General features: G+C 43.9%; 1 protein-coding gene across 7 annotated transcripts in view; it reads right to left on the minus strand.

The window, feature by feature from the left end:
- MTM1 (myotubularin 1) overlaps window positions 1-11,556 on the minus strand; it is a 40,532-nt gene extending 28,976 nt beyond the window's left edge. For 2 of the 7 annotated variants that reach the window (XM_038184175.2, XM_038184173.2), the window contains exons 1-2: window positions 11,440-11,556; window positions 11,069-11,182 (exon numbers count right to left, since the gene is read on the minus strand). In XM_038184175.2, the coding sequence (XP_038040103.1) occupies window positions 11,069-11,071 (3 nt within the window). In that variant the 5' untranslated portion in view covers window positions 11,072-11,182; window positions 11,440-11,556. Of the gene's footprint in view, window positions 1-7,045; window positions 7,199-9,915; window positions 10,116-11,068; window positions 11,183-11,439 lie in introns of those variants that run through there. The other 5 variants (XR_011811652.1, XM_072042903.1, XM_005020487.6 and 2 more) reach the window with 4 other exon arrangements.
- Window positions 11,557-16,491: the final 4,935 nt, after the last annotated feature.

Consider the following 16,491-nt stretch of genomic DNA (forward strand, 5'->3'; position numbering starts at 1 on the left):
CCATTTCCAAAACTGAAACTTCAGTTAGCCCACCAGAAGGGGGAGTGTCCAGCCTTCTGGTCTGAAGAGCGTCGATTTAAAAGAGAAAGCGTGTGGGTGGTGGTGTTTTTCGTTTTAAATGACATTAAGAGACAAGATTGCATGACACAGGACTAATTTTTTTAATCATTTCGTAACATCGCACAGGGGAACTCTACAACACACACTGGGACAATGCTCATTCTTGAAGGCAAACAGCAACTTCACACCAAGTTCTGCCTCCCTTTCACTAATCACACACTCTTTGTCAAGCTGAGCTGACAGTGTGCACTAATCTTTCAGAGTTACTGTTTTAGGGGATTACAGACAACATCATCCACACATTCTAGCCTAAAATAGGCTCTCTCTTCCTACTACTCAATGAAAGAAGTTTGTACAGATGTCTGCACCACAACGAGTCAGCCTGCACACCACTGGGCTGTCCTACAGGAGCAGTAAGGACAGATTAAACTGCAAAATGAAAGGAAAACCTCTGAGGTTACTGTAACAACACAGGGAAACATGCAGCCACAAAGTGGAAAACCTGGACCTTAACTGCTACAGCTTTGTTACCTCGTTATGGTGCCCAAATCTTCCATATTTCGTAAGGAACACACAGGAAACCTGACATGGTGTTTAACACCGCAATATGCAGTGATACAGCTTACCAGAAGACATCAAAATCTCACCGCAAGCAAATAAAAAGAAACCTGAAGTTGAAAAATGAAGAAAAAAGCCTTTGAAAGCTGAACAGCCTGCGTGACCCTGACACACTTGTTACATCCTTCCTAGGTCTCCTCCGGTCTCAACTTTCTCCTTATCCTGCAGCAGAGGGGTCCTGAACTAATTTTAGTGCAACTCCATCCGTTTAAATGAGATGCTATTAGCAAACAACATGAAATCACTGCTTTTAGACTACCTGAGACTGAAAAACCACTGCAACATTGGAGACAAACATTTTGACTACAAAACTGAGTGTTTTGGCAGCTGTTCCTTCCCTACAAAACCTGACATACTACAAAGCTTAAGGCAGATTTGTCTTTTTCTACATTGCTGTGTTAGTTTGGCACTGAACTCCCAGCATTTGTGCAGATGATTTTCCTAAATCTCTAAAAGCAGGCTTACATTTTCTAAAAGCAGGTATTCATAAAGATATAAGGTGCATGTACCAAGAAGCTCTTATTAAACTGTTTTCCATACGAAGTAAAAAGCAGCAGGAGAGACGTGCACCCCCTGCAGCCCCATCTCCTATGGGCAAAGGCTCATCTGGGGGCTGCTGCCTCCACGCGCTTCTGCTGCTCGTACAGGGAACGTATGAGGAGTTTTAAAGCCCTCCCTTTCTATCTTTGCTTCCTATGTTATTTCCACCCCTACTACAGTCACCAAGTTTTGAGCGAGCTGCAGCATTTCACAAGGCAAGTTTCCGAAACAACCATTTGACTCTAGAACATCACCTATACCTTTTCTAAATCTCAGCATAAGAGGATCAAGCAGCAAATATGCTCAGAAAAGCACTTTATAGAAGCTGAGACAGGATACATGCCGAGCCTGCATACAGCAGGACATCCTCCCTCCACGCTGCCATCCCACCGTGCCACAGCAAGCACATGAGATGTTTTTTCAGCTCTTACAGCAGAAATTTGGGTGCACGCTTCTGTGTAAGCAAGCTTACTTTGTATGAAATCTGTCCAACAGTCCATAAGAGTGATTTTTTTAAACATTAAGTGAGAATGAATTCACTCACTGACTCCCATTTCTATAGAATATTTCGTTATAGTATTACAACCAATTACTGCTTCATTGCCGACACTTCAATGATGCAAATTAGACTTATTCAGAGCTAATTAAGTTCAATAAATATGTATTGGAGGTAAGTGTCGTCTGTCAGATGTTGCTTTTAATCCATTCATAATGTTTTCATTAAAAAAGCTGGTGCAAATCATTCCACCAGTGTTAAGTGGAAGAATTTTTAGTGCTACCTAAATGTTGCTTTGAAACCCAGTCACACTTTAAAACCCCCAAACCTAAGCAGTACATTTATGACCAACCGCATTTCCCTGATTTTTATTTTTTAAATGAATTGAGTCAGGTAATTAAGCTTTTCTTTATAGGGCACCTGTCAGACAGCAGTTAGAACAGTTCCTGCTTTTGGACCCTAATACCAGCCAGACATTGACTTGAGCAGATGGACACGAGAGGAGCAGGCATTGAGAAGACAGACAGGGTCTGAACCATGAGAGGACGATGCAACAGAGAAACTGGAACAGGTGAGATCCTGTCTCGATATAAAGCAGAAGAAAAACCCAAGAAAAAGCCAGCACTTTTACACCTTAAGAGCAGGCAGGCAGTGAAAGTGCTGCCCAGGGAGGTTGCAGTCTCCTTCCTCCGAGGCTGAAGACCCAGCAGAATAAAGCTTTGAGCAACTGGGTCTGATCTCAAAGCTGATCTTGCTTCAAGCAAGGGGGTGAATGAGACCCCCATTAGTCCCTTCCACCCTGAATTACTGCATTTCTGTGATTTTCAGGCAACAGGCAAGCACCAGGTCCCATTTAAAAGCATCCATCCAACAAGAACACAGCTCCAAAGAGGAGGAGGAGGACTCTGTCTCCAAAGAGCAAACAATTTTGTCAAAACCAGTTAAAACGAACATGCAGTATTTCCTTTTCTATTATTTCTTTTCTGACAAATCGGCAGGTTGCCAGAAACAGTTTCTGCAAAGTAATATTGTCCTGAACAATTCAAAACCTACACCATCACGGTCCTAAAATAGCTACAACTTTCTCATTATCACGGAGCAGCAGCAGTCCTTCCACCCAGGGAAAAAATCCTGCAAGTAGTTTTCCACTGCAAACAGATTTGATTCCCAGTAACATCCCTACGTACTTGTGTGCTTGCACCGAAGCTGAAAACCACACAAACCTCAGGGTTTGCCAGCAGCCGAACAGAAGTAAAGTAAGGCCATGAAATTTGAAACAAATCAGACAACTTTGTTTATGATATTTGGCAGTTACAAACAGGTGAGCTTTCTTCCTTGGATCTAACACAGCAAGGAGACACAGCAATTTTTTCTGGACTTCACTTGAGCTGATAAACAAAGCTTTGCTAAAATTGCCCAAACTTCCTACAGAAACACTACCAAGAAACGTAGGCTCTGATGACCTTACTAAATTACCTGGGGTTTGCCTTTCCTTTAAGGACCATATTTACACCTGTGCTTCCCAGGATTCAGAGGAGTGGAGGCACAAGGCATTTGAAAGGCCAGGCACTAAAGCCAGATTTTGAGAAATCAGTTCAAGGATCCTATCTGTTTTTTATGAGCAAACACTGTCACATGCCCCAAAATGAACTTGGGAACATGTAACTAAGCTTCTGGGGTTTAAGAAACTTGAAGTGGCCAGGTAGCATTTCTTTAGGTTCTTCGCTGTACAACGGAGCCACACTTACATCAACCTAAAATCTTTACACATATAAAGCATCAGGCTTTGCTCAAGCACAAAACAATCCACATTTGCCATAGGATTAACACCACAAATATCTGAGATCAAGTAAACTGCATCAAATAAGTTACAGCAAGCATTGCTTTCCAGGTATTTAATAATTTTGACCCTCTGTCACTGCATTAAAATTCTGGAAAAAAAGTGCCTGTTGGTCAGTTGGAGCAACAGCAATTTTGAGAACTCCTGGTGTAGAAGGGAGCTTTTAATTCTGTATGGTCCTAGATGTGCAGTGCGACAATCTGGAAGGATTAAGGAAACGAAACTGCTAAGTTACCATACATGGAATAGATTTGCAGAATCTGCTGAGTAAGGTAAACACAAGGAAAAGACATTAGTGACACCCAGGGCTTCAGGCATGTGTGTATACACCCACACTCACACGGAAAGCAGAAGAGCAACGGTCCCAGGAGCTGAGGGAACAGCATGGGGCTGGGACAGGAGGGTCAGGCTGGGTCTTAGGGAAAGGTTCTGCACCCATTGGTGCTTGGGCACTGGGCCAGGCTGCCCCGGGAGCGGTCACTGCATTGAGCCTGCCAGAGTTCAAGAAGTGTTTGGACAGTGCTCTTAGACATCTCCCTCTGGTTTCGAGCCAGGAGCTGGACCTTATGGGTCCTCTCCACCTCGGGATGTTGTGTGGTTCTGTGGCTCTCAGAGGACAAGCGCAAGAATTATTCGCTTTGACCAGGATCAGATTTATCATTAAGGTGAAAGTGGCAGGAAAACATTTGACTGCATGTTTTTTACAAGCAGCCTGGTTGCTGTCACACATCAATACCCAGGACATGAGGTAACACCGAAGTTCTCATAGTCCTGCTCCACATAACCATTTGTGTAAATGAAGAAATCTGTGCATCTCCAAGGCCTCCCTTAGTCACGTAGCTACAAAATTTCCTCCTTCACTATCAAAGCAATTCAGAAAACAATTTGATGACTTCTAAAATGAGTGATATTAGTCATTATGTGGTGTAAATGCCTGAAGTAACTAGGAAAATAAAACTAACATTCACACTTTTAAGGAAAAGGTACAGCATTGAAGAGGCTTTCAGGGTAGGGCATAACTGCATTATCTGAGCATTCCCTAGGCTCCCAACCTTAGATGCTATCGTGCTGGGGAAACTTGGTGTGCTAGCTCTAAGGAACACCACGGAGCGTGGAGTGGAGTGGAGACACCACGGCTAGGCTCTGTAATCAGGTGGGGCCTCGATTGTTCTTGTGCACAAAGCTGCACTTTTTGCCACCCTAAGCCAAAGACCTGTCATGTTTTGACAAATGCTGTACCCTGGTGTACTTTTTGCTCATTATAATATCATTATAATACCAAAACACACCTCCATCCCAAAAGCTACCCACCTCCAAGGTGCGACCACCCCTCACCGAGCATGCGCTCTGAATTTCTCGGAGCCTATTACTTTAAACGGAAATGGGAAAACTTTACACCGATCATAACTAAGATATGCTTGACTAGAGCCACTCAAGCTCCACCTAAAAGATAGAAAATAATATAAATTGGCCCAAGAGAGAGGGGATGTTAGGGAAGATACCATCGTCAGGGGAGATACCATCCCGAGGACATACAACATCCTTAGGACCTCCTGACTCCTGGGATCAGTCGACGGGCTGAGCCTCTCTTCCCCCCCCATTGGGACGCCTTTGGGTGAGATCTGAATATTTGCTTATAAATCTCTATAGAGTCTTTGATCCTTTTAACGCGTTTATTTCTAGGCTGCGCACCTAGAACACCTAGAACACCTAGAACACCTAGAACACCTAGAACACCTAGAACACCTAGAACACCTAGAACACCTAGAACACCTAGAACACCTAGAACACCTAGAACACCTAGAACACCTAGAACACCTAGAACCCGCACCTAGAACCCGCACCTAGAACCCGCACCTAGAACCCGCACCTAGAACCCGCACCTAGAACCCGCACCTAGAACCCGCACCTAGAACCCGCACCTAGAACCCGCACCTAGAACCCGCACCTAGAACCCCTGTAACACCTGTGTATTTCATGCATACTAGCTTGCTTTTGCAGATAGTCACTATCACCGGCAATCCAAAAGAACCTGATTATCTGTTGCTGTAATAAACCATACTTGATTGCATTGTGATAGCTCTCATTAATGCAACTAGGGTGAGGGTGGTTATCCGTGATAGTTCAGTGTTCTGAATCTAAGCAGACCCCCCAGACGGTTAATGCATTGTTGGTGAATGTCTGAACGGACCCCCAGGTGGTTAATACGTTTTTGGTGAATGTCTGAGCGGACCCCCAGGTGGTTATTACGTTTTTGGTGAATGTCCGAACGGACCCCCAGTTTTGGTGAATGTCCGACTGGTTCAGTACTCTGAATCCAACCGGGCCCGTAACGGTTAATCAGCTACACCCCTTTAACGCGACACATTATCATGACACTTGCAAGCAATCAGGCCACTGGTTTATTCATTTAAGATTTGCATCTGCTAGTCCAGATAAAACAAGTCATTTTCTTACCAAATCAGGAATCATTTCAAAGAGGAGAAAAAATAGATTAATAAACTTTTTTTTTCCTGTGTTTGAGGTAAGTGTAAGTTAGAGTAGACAGAAAACGCTGCTTGCATCCTCACTTAAACAGAAGATGCAAATAATGAAGAAACAGATTTATACCAAGGTATGCTCATATTGCTGTACCAAATAAAACTACAAGCTACAGAGCTGGGAAGAATATAGTGTCTTGTGTTTCCCATAATAAAATTAGAAACATTAAAAAAAGGCAGTATCCTTAAAACAAAACACATCTGTCAGCACCACCACTGCACAGACCGGATAATGCAGTACCTTCAGAAATTTTCAGAAATAACACACAGAATAGAGCAGAACTCCAAGAATTTTTAAGACAGTAGCAAAGTTATGATAACCATGAAGGGAAGAAATAAACATTTCATCTTAAGCATGTGAGAAGAAAGGCACATTTAACTGGTTACATATAGCACAAAGGAGCTATGCTCAACACTGGAAACAAGAATAGAGCAGCAGAAGTCTACAAAGCTTAACAAAGCTACAAAAGAGTAAGCAAGGCAAGGCAGAGCATTCCAGTACCAAAACAGATACAAAGGTAAAAAAACAGCAGACCCACACCATAGAAATACTTGTTTATATCTTTTTCATGGAAAAAATGCAAACAAGCTTCCTGCAACAGTGGAAGACACCAATGTGGGTTTTATTTAGAAGCAGAACTTTTTTTTAATATAATGACGTCACTCATCATATTTAGGCATCGTTAGATGTTAAAATCTGTGCTTTTAGTTACAGGTCATACAGCACGGACATCAGAAGCATACCTAGAGGCAGGCCAGCCCAGACGTCATATTTACACGTACATACCTGTGGCCAGCAGAACTAACTCCCTGCTGTTAGGTGACTGACGGTGAGCAAAGGTCTGCACAGCACAAGGGAAACTGACCCATCTGCGAGCAGTGAGCATCACTTACACAGGAAGAGGAAGAGGCTCTCTTAAACCACTTCAAACCACATTTATGATTTCTTACCAGCAGAGTTCAAGCGCAGATCATATCTCACGTGCACCAGAAGCCCCCTTTGCACATCAAATCCCAGCTTCTACCTGCTCTCACTCCCAGAGGATTGCTGGGGTCCACCTGGATTGCCAGATCATCAGATTTCCCCTTTCTGCTTCACCATCGCTGTGACAGGGTACAAAACGCTTCTGAGTGCAAGCTCCCAGTAACAGAGCCTGCAGCCAGTACCTGCCCTCAGGTGGGACCTCGCAATCCCACTGACCTCAGGCTGGATGGTGCCTCTTGTGGCTCTTCTCCCCTAACATCTAAACGATCTCCCCCACATACGTACGAAATCTGCGCTGCCCGGGGAAAGCATCTGAGCTTTCAAGTCTCTTTGAAAGCATTCTCAGTTCAAGCTGTAACTAGACCACAAAAAGCACGTCAGCAGTACGAGCCTCAAGGGGATGCAGCACGTGTAGAACTAGTATTTGCCCTTCTCTAAGGAAGTTTAAGTCAATTAATTAAATTCATCACTAAAGTATTATAAAGAAGGCTGTATTCTACAAAACAAAGTATCACTTGGAAAAAACCTTGACATCTGGAGCTACCTGTTTGCTAAAAGCAAATTCCTCACCACGCTTCAGGAAAAATGCATTCCAGCATCCCTGAGGTTGCCAGTTCTCTGCTAGACTGCCAACAGCAAGCTGCACAACTCAGCGTGGAGCGCTGGGTTTCCAAAGGATCAGAAACACTTTCTTCCCCAAAAAAAGCCTTCTCTGGTTCCCTAACATGCCCCGTATTTAAAGAGGCAAGTCACTGTCCCCAGAGAACTCGGCAGGAACAGCTGCACATGAACAAAAGCTGACAACACCCCAGTGACTGCTAATGCAGCACACAAATGGGAAGCGTGGCAGCTGCTGGCACATTCCTGTTTCAGGGGCATCGCTCCACCACCCACTTCTGAAGACGTCAGGAGGAAGACCCCGCACCACCAAAAAGCAGTATCCTGACAGTCCACTTACACAAACTGTAGCACACAGCAAGAAAAGTCTGCCCGAGTATCCTCTCATTGCCACTAGATTCCATGCGCTTCTGTGTGCGTGTTTCATAACAAAATCCTGTAGCTTGCACGTTCAGGCCAGGTACGGAATATTAGTTGGAGGAAGAAAGAAAACTTCTGTTCTGCCTTGGTATTTCTCCTGTCTCCAAGTGAGGGTTTCCATTAGTGCCTTAACTTCAAATGGAATTTGACTCCCATCCGACTTTCAAAATAAACATGACTTTCAACAAGACTTCACATAAAAGTTCGCAACATTACTTTTCCTAATTATCAACCCAATTGCTTCCTCCTTTCAAAGTATATTGAAAACACAGCTCAGGGTGAAATCCTGGGCTTTTGGCCTGGTTAGTTTTTTTTTTCCCTCCAGAGAAACACAAGCTGCTCTCTCACGGAGAGACGGTACAGCAGGACACGTGCCATCAGGAGCACTGAGTAACCTACTGCTGACGGACTTTGATCTGCTAGATATTTCTCATGCCTTATATGATAGTAACAAGGCAAAATAGCACCTATTTCAGTTGTAACAACTATAATTATTTGCTAAAGCCTGTTCCCTAGCATTTGCAGAGGTCTATTGCTAGCATGAGTTACAAGGAGTTACTTCTGCCCACTCTAACTCACTCAGTGCTTTTCCTGTGTTTGTTCTCTGCGTAACAGCATTCATTTGCCATGATTATCTTTTTTCCTGACATTTTCTTAATATTTACTTCGATAACTGAGTTCTGAAGTGGAGGCTCAGTTATAACCAGATTATAAGCAGAAGGCAGCAGTTTTCCCTCTACGCACGTAGCCTTGTACAGCAAAGCAGCTGTTACATTTAGCTAGATTCAGTGGCGAGGCAGAAGTGAGTGGTTTTAGGACCCCCTTGTCACATTACTTCTAGAACCAGCATTGCATCTGTAGGACACCTATGCCTGAAGGCTGATCCGTGGCTTCCTAAACCCACTCAGACTGTTTTCTCTACTTCGCATCCCCTGCAGGGAACGTATACCTCCCACATTGTCAGAAGCTGATGCAGTTGACAGGAATGCCTATGGGACAGCAAATACAGCTTCAAAGTTTTCTGTTAAGAAAATCTTGAGCTGCTCTTTGCTCATTCTTCTTGAAAGATACCCCCTTAGGCCACTATAGCTCTGCTGCTAAAGATTTAACTGATGATTCCAAGGGAGAGAAGGAAATTGTAGCTGTTGTACATTGATATACAGTATAAAAAAATGCCACTCATGGTTAAAATGACATCCCCTTTTCAGGCTTTCCTCCAACTTTCCTTTGAGGACATGCACAACTGATGCATCAGAGTCATTCTCTTTCATCTGCTCTGCTTGGTTCCCTCTTCTGCTACAAGATGTATTCCCTCCCTGAGCATTACACACGCTGCCACAGAGAAAGTGCTGCTCTGAGCTTGTCCCTGTTCAAACAGGAGCAACCAAAGGACTCTGCTGAAAACACCCACAAACAGTTCTTTGCTTTACTCCCAAAAGAGGAGAAACCTGGGAGTAGCCTGCCTAAGTTATTCATGGGGCAGCACCGTACTTTTGGGTGTGCTCTTTTTCAAGCAACGGGCTTGAACAACAGGAACTTTGTTGGGCACAGAAAGTTCAATATTTTTGTATTTCGCAGCTGCCTCTGTACGTTAGGCATTAACAGTTCCAGCCACACAGCAGCCTCTGGCATGCGGCCCTTCTGCTCATTACATGTGACCACCCAGCAAAGAGGCCTAAAACACACACCCTACTTACACAAAAGCGTAACCTGCTCTATTTGAAAAAAAACTTACTTTTGTTTTCTCTTGCTCGGAAGCCCTCAGGTTCAGTGAGCTTCAGAAAACAGAGGTGCCTACCTCAGCGTGTGATGAAAGAGCAACAGCGCGTGCAGTCCTTCAGCCTTCAAACAACACTCCTGTGCTGTAGCTGGACCTTGATGGGAATGCAGCAGGTAGGAAGACGCTGCTAGCACTGCCAGAGTATTCCCTCTGATTCTACTTTTTAAAAAGCTTCAGAAAGGAAGCAAAACCCCAGAACAGTTGCTATTAAAAACATTCTGGAGAAAGGAAACAAACAGAACAAGTTCTTTTTATGTTTTGTCTTGTGTCAGCAGGTTTGGCATCAAGCAGTTGGAACAGAGAAGAACTTTCTATTCCGAATCTTTACGGCAGTTTTGAAATGTCTCTAATGTGGAAATCCTATGCAGAGTCTTAACCATCCTCATGTTCCCATACATATTTGAGCATCTCACTGCCTGCCTGCTCTTAAGCATTTCCTCTGTCACCTGTTCCCAAACAACACTGCCATTTGTTTCTTTTCCCAAATACACTCGGGAATGAATGTCACATGAAAGGTAATGTATAACACGGGGAAGTCAGAAGGAACAGACCGTGAAACAAAACTTACTGTTATGCAGTCCAAGTTCTTATAAAAATTAATGTTGCCTCCTTTAGAAGGGCGCACACACCGTTAAAGATTTACAGTGAGCTCTCACAAAACTAGTCTTGCATTCTAAATTGGCTCTTACTGGTTAACTTTGTACCTCCACATGGCAGGAATACCTCAGCTCTAGAACTTGCTCAGCCTCAGCGATGCCACAGCCTGTCTCTTCCAAAAGAAGCTTCTCAGACAGTGCAGAAAGGGAAGACCCTGCCCCTCATCGAAAGCATCTCTCTCATCTCTTGTGACTCGTGCCACACAAGGCAGCTACACACAGCCCCCAAAGTTCTGTGTATTAAGGCTCGGTGAGCTTGCCAGTTTTGTCATTAACTGTACAGCTTAGCTTCTTTTTAACCACGTAAACCACAAATCAACATTAAAAACTCCAGCAGGAAAGCCGTTCTGGGTTTGTACAGCGATAAGGTACAACACCGTGAGCTACCCACCCGTCAAACAACAACACAGCCCCAAAACCACGACTGTGCGTTGAACCCTATGTACTTCTAAGTACGTCCAGGTTCACTCAGTGCCTTTCATAACGAGCCAACGCTGGTTCCGTGCTCCCCTTACCATCCACACCCGTGACGCTGAGCTCCCCCACGGTGCCTTCCACAGCCTCACGAGACCCGGGGCTTTCTGCAGGAGAAGCCAGCACCTCTCCTACCCCCTCAGCTCCGCCTGCATCTGCAAAACAGGCGAAGGGCCGGGATTCAGGGGGGCGCGGCGCTGCTCCACCCCCACAGCAGCCGCCCGCGGCCCCCAGCCCAGGGCCCGGCTGCCTCAGGAGCACCCCGGGGCCCCCCCCCCCAGGCCCCAAACCCGGCCCCGGGGCGAGCCCCGAGCCCCAAAACGCGGCGGGGAGAGCCCGGGGCCGAGCTGAGGGCGGGGAAGGGCCCGGGGCTGAGGGGGCTGAGGGGAGGCAGCGCCCGCCCCGCACTCACCGCGGCCCCGCCGCCGCCGTCGCCGTCCCGGGCCCGAGCGCGGCCCGCCCCGCCGGAAGTGGGCCGGGCCCCCGCGCGTGGGCTGCTGGGGGCTGTAGTCCTGGCGGGGCCGCGGGGCATGCCGGGAGCTGTAGGCGCGTGAGGCGCTGAGGGATTAGGCGGGAAGGGGGCGCTGAGGGGAAGAGGCGGGAAAAGGCGCTGAGGGGAGAGGGAGCGGCGCCGCTTTTTCTCCAAGCAGGGAATTCCTAAATAAAACAGCGGGGGAAAAAGGAGCAAAAGGAAAGGAAAACACGTTCCCTGCGTCTTCGAGAACGTGGATCAAGTTGATCAACCAACAGACGTTAATAACCATATATATCCCACTCGCCCAAGCCTTCTCGACACACCCTGGCAACAAATAAAAATTTACATAAATTTTCTGATGTAAACAACATCAACAACGTTCTATATGCAAGATCAAAATAAATAAATTCTTGGACTGCCTTTCAAAATGGCCCATTGTCACCGTACAAACCAATGGCTGCGTACAGCCAGAGGGCAAGGTGGTAATTTGGGGACGCTTTGCTGTCTGCTGCTGCTTGCCCTCAGGAAAAGGGCCTTTGGGATGTTACAAAACATTTGTGATGTTGTAGAGTATATTTGTGAGTTACAAAGCAGCCACGTCCAGCTTCTCTGGGAGCTAACTTGTTCCTGTCAGCGGAGAGCCAGTGCTCTCCCTTCTCAGGGCTGGGCATGACAGAAGAGCAGAGCAAAGGAAGAAAAATAAAGAAAACAATATAAAACAAAAGAAGCACCTTGGGCCCCTTCATGATTTCATACAATTACAAGCTTGTTATTCAGGTTAGCCAAGCCTGGCGGCTCCAGCAGCACCCACCTCACACCAGCACGGTGGCAGCGCTCACCCCGTCCTCTGCTGGAAGGCAGACCAGCACCTGCCCATACCATGCCAACAACCACAGTCTCTGCTTTTCCGTATCTTCCTCAAAAACCTTCTTCGGTTTCATTTTACCAGTCCTTTGTTGTCCACGAACAAACAGCTACACCATCTGGAGGTCCGACTCTGAGCTATAAGCGCGTTGAGGTGAGCCATGTGTTGGTACCAGACAAGGTGTCCTTTCAGAAAGAGCCACAAGACAATTACTTGAAAATTAGCTTTATTCATTATTTTAAGGCGTCTCCTTTGCTGTCAACAATTTCTGTTTTGAATTCCAAGAACTGTAGAGAATCAAAGCAAAACATACAAGGGATGGATCCTCTTCTCATGAAGAAATTGTTTCTTGAGTAAATAATAGTTTTCTACAATGAGCATGGAACTGTGAGTTTAAAATTAATACACAGCAGAAGTAAGCGGTGAGCAAAAGGAGATGAAATATTAGTTTACCTCTGTCATTCAGATAGTCTTGTTTGTTGTCTTCTATGATACACCCTTGCTTCTGACCTCATCCCTTCAGTAAAGACCAGCCAGAAAATTCACTGACGCAATTTTGAAGCCTTGCTTTAATCAACTCCGGTATGGTATTTGCAACAGGAAATCATGAACCAATGTATTGGATTATATTTATATATATATATGTATAAGTATATATCTATTTGTCTACACAGAGGATCCTTCTTATTTGAAAAGTCTTTCAAACTTTCACTCAGATCACATTTTAAAGCATTTCTCTGACACAATGAAGGCTTTAAAGATATTTTTTTTGCCTCACTCATTTAGTGATCTTAGATTTGAAGAGTCAGAAAAGTGCTCTCCACAATTACTCTCTGAAATTTCACTCAAACAAAAATTTCCACTCGGATTTTTCACAACGACACCTCTTTACTGCACAGTGGTATGCTTTCCTAACTAAACTCTGTGCTTTGTCTCTATTACCTTCTTATGAACTCTGAGTGGGATTTCACCTCCTGAATGCAGTCACAGGTGCCCCGTGAGCCCTACACCTGCATGGTCAGATGCCTATAAGATGTGAACTGGACAAAAACCACTCTGAGGCACCTGACCGATGATTCATCTGATGGCTAGTTGGTTCTGCAAGAACATACATTATTTAACTTCGGGGATGTTTAGGCTGTCTCTGTGTTTCTGAGCCTGTTCTTTCTTCTTTTGTATTGTAGCATATGGTGGCTGGATCATAATCGGCCCAGACGGCACACAAATACTCCAGCTTCCATCCAATCTCTGGACCATCTGGATAAGAACTGGTTAATTGAGAACCCTAATGCCATTTTGAGCTCAGCATAGTTAAAATAGCATTGTGCCTTCTCCCACAAGTACTCTCTACTTTATCTATTACACTATTATCTGCCTGTACATAATCATCTTGGACTCAGACCTTTCCACAGTCCTTTATGTTCAGACTGTGTCTAAATCTGTCCATATAGCTAAAACTCCCATCTTCTCAAATCTCAATTACCTCAACATCCTTTCCTTTGGCCTTGGAAAATATAACCTTGTCTTGCTCATACCTATTGAGAATGCTGCTACAAAGCCCATTTTTCTTAGTCTGTCATTTTCACCACATTATTTCTCTCTTTTCATCCCTCTACTGGCTCAGCCCACTCTATCATGTCGATCCTTACCAAGTTGTCTTTACTTTGAAAGGCCTGATAGCTGGTCTTCACCTTACCTGCCATTTCCATTCACTGCTGAAGTCTAACTGCAGCTCCCATCAGCCCCTGATGTCAGTTTTCACAGCCTACTTGTAACATGTTTAAACAACTTGTTTTGTGCTTTCTTTTACCTGCCTTTTATTTCCAGGGATGCTCTAAACAGCCACAAAGTTGCTGATCATTTGTCTTCAAAACACGGCTTAAAATTTCTCTTTCCTGTGGTGTCTACAGTACAGTGTCACATTTCATTGTGCTGCCTCTCCTGTCTGTTTTCCTCACTTACCCCATTTCTTATTTTGACTGTAAAGCTCTTCAGGGTGGGAATGTCATTTGTGTTGATTCTGATCCATAACAAGGCTTTGTAGCACTAAGGTAATGCAAATAATAAATACGCATACAGAACTGAGATGCCAGGGAAAGCCTAGGTACTGTGAGATTGATTATAACAATGTACAATTTGGGAGCATAACCATACTTGATAGTAATATTAACTTGTTTTCCTACTGTTTTAGGGAGAAGAGGAAGAAAAATAATTGGAAGTAGGAATTCTCTATCATTAAATCAAGCCCACAGGCCAAGGTAAAGATGATTTATATCCATCTACCTAGCAAAAAAATTTATTTGGTAATAGTTGTGACATAAACCAGAAAAGACAATGTAGTGTTAAATGTGTCGTATTTTTATATGTATGCCCATATGTTCACATGTACATTTCCCCCACACACACACACTTTTACAAGTTAGATATTAGAAATGATATGGTACATCACTGATTCTTTTGCTTTCCTTACACTGAACCATTTACACCCTTTGTTTCCTGTTATTGTCTTTTGTTTGCTAACTTGATGTTTATTTTTGTCCCTGCTAAATAAAGACTGCCAGATTTAATTATTATAAGCTGTACTTTAAGACCTCTTTAACCTATTTCTATCTAGCTTCTCCCTTCAATTAGCCTAATCATTTCTTTATCAAGTAGCATGTTACCAAATAAAACACCTATAGCACCCTAAAAATAAAATAAAAAAAAAATCTGCCCCTTGCTGCTTGACTCACAGTAGCAATAAGGTGAGTTATGTAAGACGCCCGTTGTATTTCTGGATCCTGCAAGTCCCAATGCTGGAAATAGCAATTGTATTTTGGGAACCATTTTCAGAAACACTGACTGAATGTACATACTTGTTATTGTGAAATCAGGCAGATGCAGGCTTTCAGATACCTAGGTTTTGCAAGCACAGTAGTGCTGATGCCAAAAGTTGACACATACCAACTAAAGGATATATATATACATAAAATGTATGTGTACACACACACACACACCTTCTGTGACTAGTAGACAGACATCTCCTATTAGATGCCAATTCTTTGTCTTCAAAGACAGTAAATTAATATCAGGCACTTGCTTTTCCTATATTCGGGTTAAAAAACACACTTTGTTTTCCTCATGCAAATATTAGAAGCTGTTAGAATGTTTTATTTGAGATGTAGCTGCATTTCAGAGGAAGGCAAACTCATTCTCACATATTTCATAACTGATTTGCATAGTAAGTAAAAGGTTTTAAAAGGACTGGAATGAATTTGGATGAAAGGAACCAAACAAATGGAAGTTAGTAACATCCACTGAATTACCAGAACTATTAGTGGAATTAATTTTAGTACCATCAGAACAATGCCCCAAATTAAGAGAAATAGAAGAAAATCCTCTTAAATTAAATAGCACACAAAGGAATAAGCTTCCAGTGCACTTAAATGTAAATTGCAATAGAAAGTGACCTGTTAAATGTGTAAATATAGCTCATAAAACAGAAGTACCTTTTAGACTAATACCCATTAAGTGCTTTGCTTTTGGTCTGTGCAGAACTGAATTTCTCTGTAGGGCTGAGGTTTTACTCAAATCCCAAAAGAATTCTAGTGATGCCGGGCAGCTGAGACTGCAGCAGCAAAGTGGTTAAAGTTAAAATACCTTGTAAAAGGCTCTCGTGGATGCATCAAACAGCTTTATCAGTGTAAAAAGCCTCTGTAATATGGGACTCCCACGTCCCCTTCTATTTTTGTCAAGGTCCACACATGTACAACTTAAACTACAGTAGCATCTGAATCACTTAAAATTCAGCACGTAAAAGTTATTTTAAGCATTATTTTAAGTATGCCAATGGACACAACATGGGCTGGCAGAACAGAGCTCATATGTACTCTAGACAGAAATATTGTTTTATAGTACAAAAGTCACATCAGCTAAAGGGACGGGAAGGGGAGCATCTCCACCACCATTTACTCATAGTGGCATACTTGTGCATTTTGGAAACAAAGCACAGCCCCTCTCAGCTGCCATGCCCCGTAGAAGAGGGGTCTGTTTTGAAATTCAGTCAGGCTCCAGGCAGCAGGCTGCAGTGGCTGAACAGTGAAGAGTCCAGAGGCCCCAGGGCTCAGGCAGAGAGCCTGTGGAAA

The sequence above is a fragment of the Anas platyrhynchos genome, chromosome 10, assembly GCF_047663525.1.
Source record: "Anas platyrhynchos isolate ZD024472 breed Pekin duck chromosome 10, IASCAAS_PekinDuck_T2T, whole genome shotgun sequence".
NCBI lineage: Eukaryota > Metazoa > Chordata > Aves > Anseriformes > Anatidae > Anas > Anas platyrhynchos.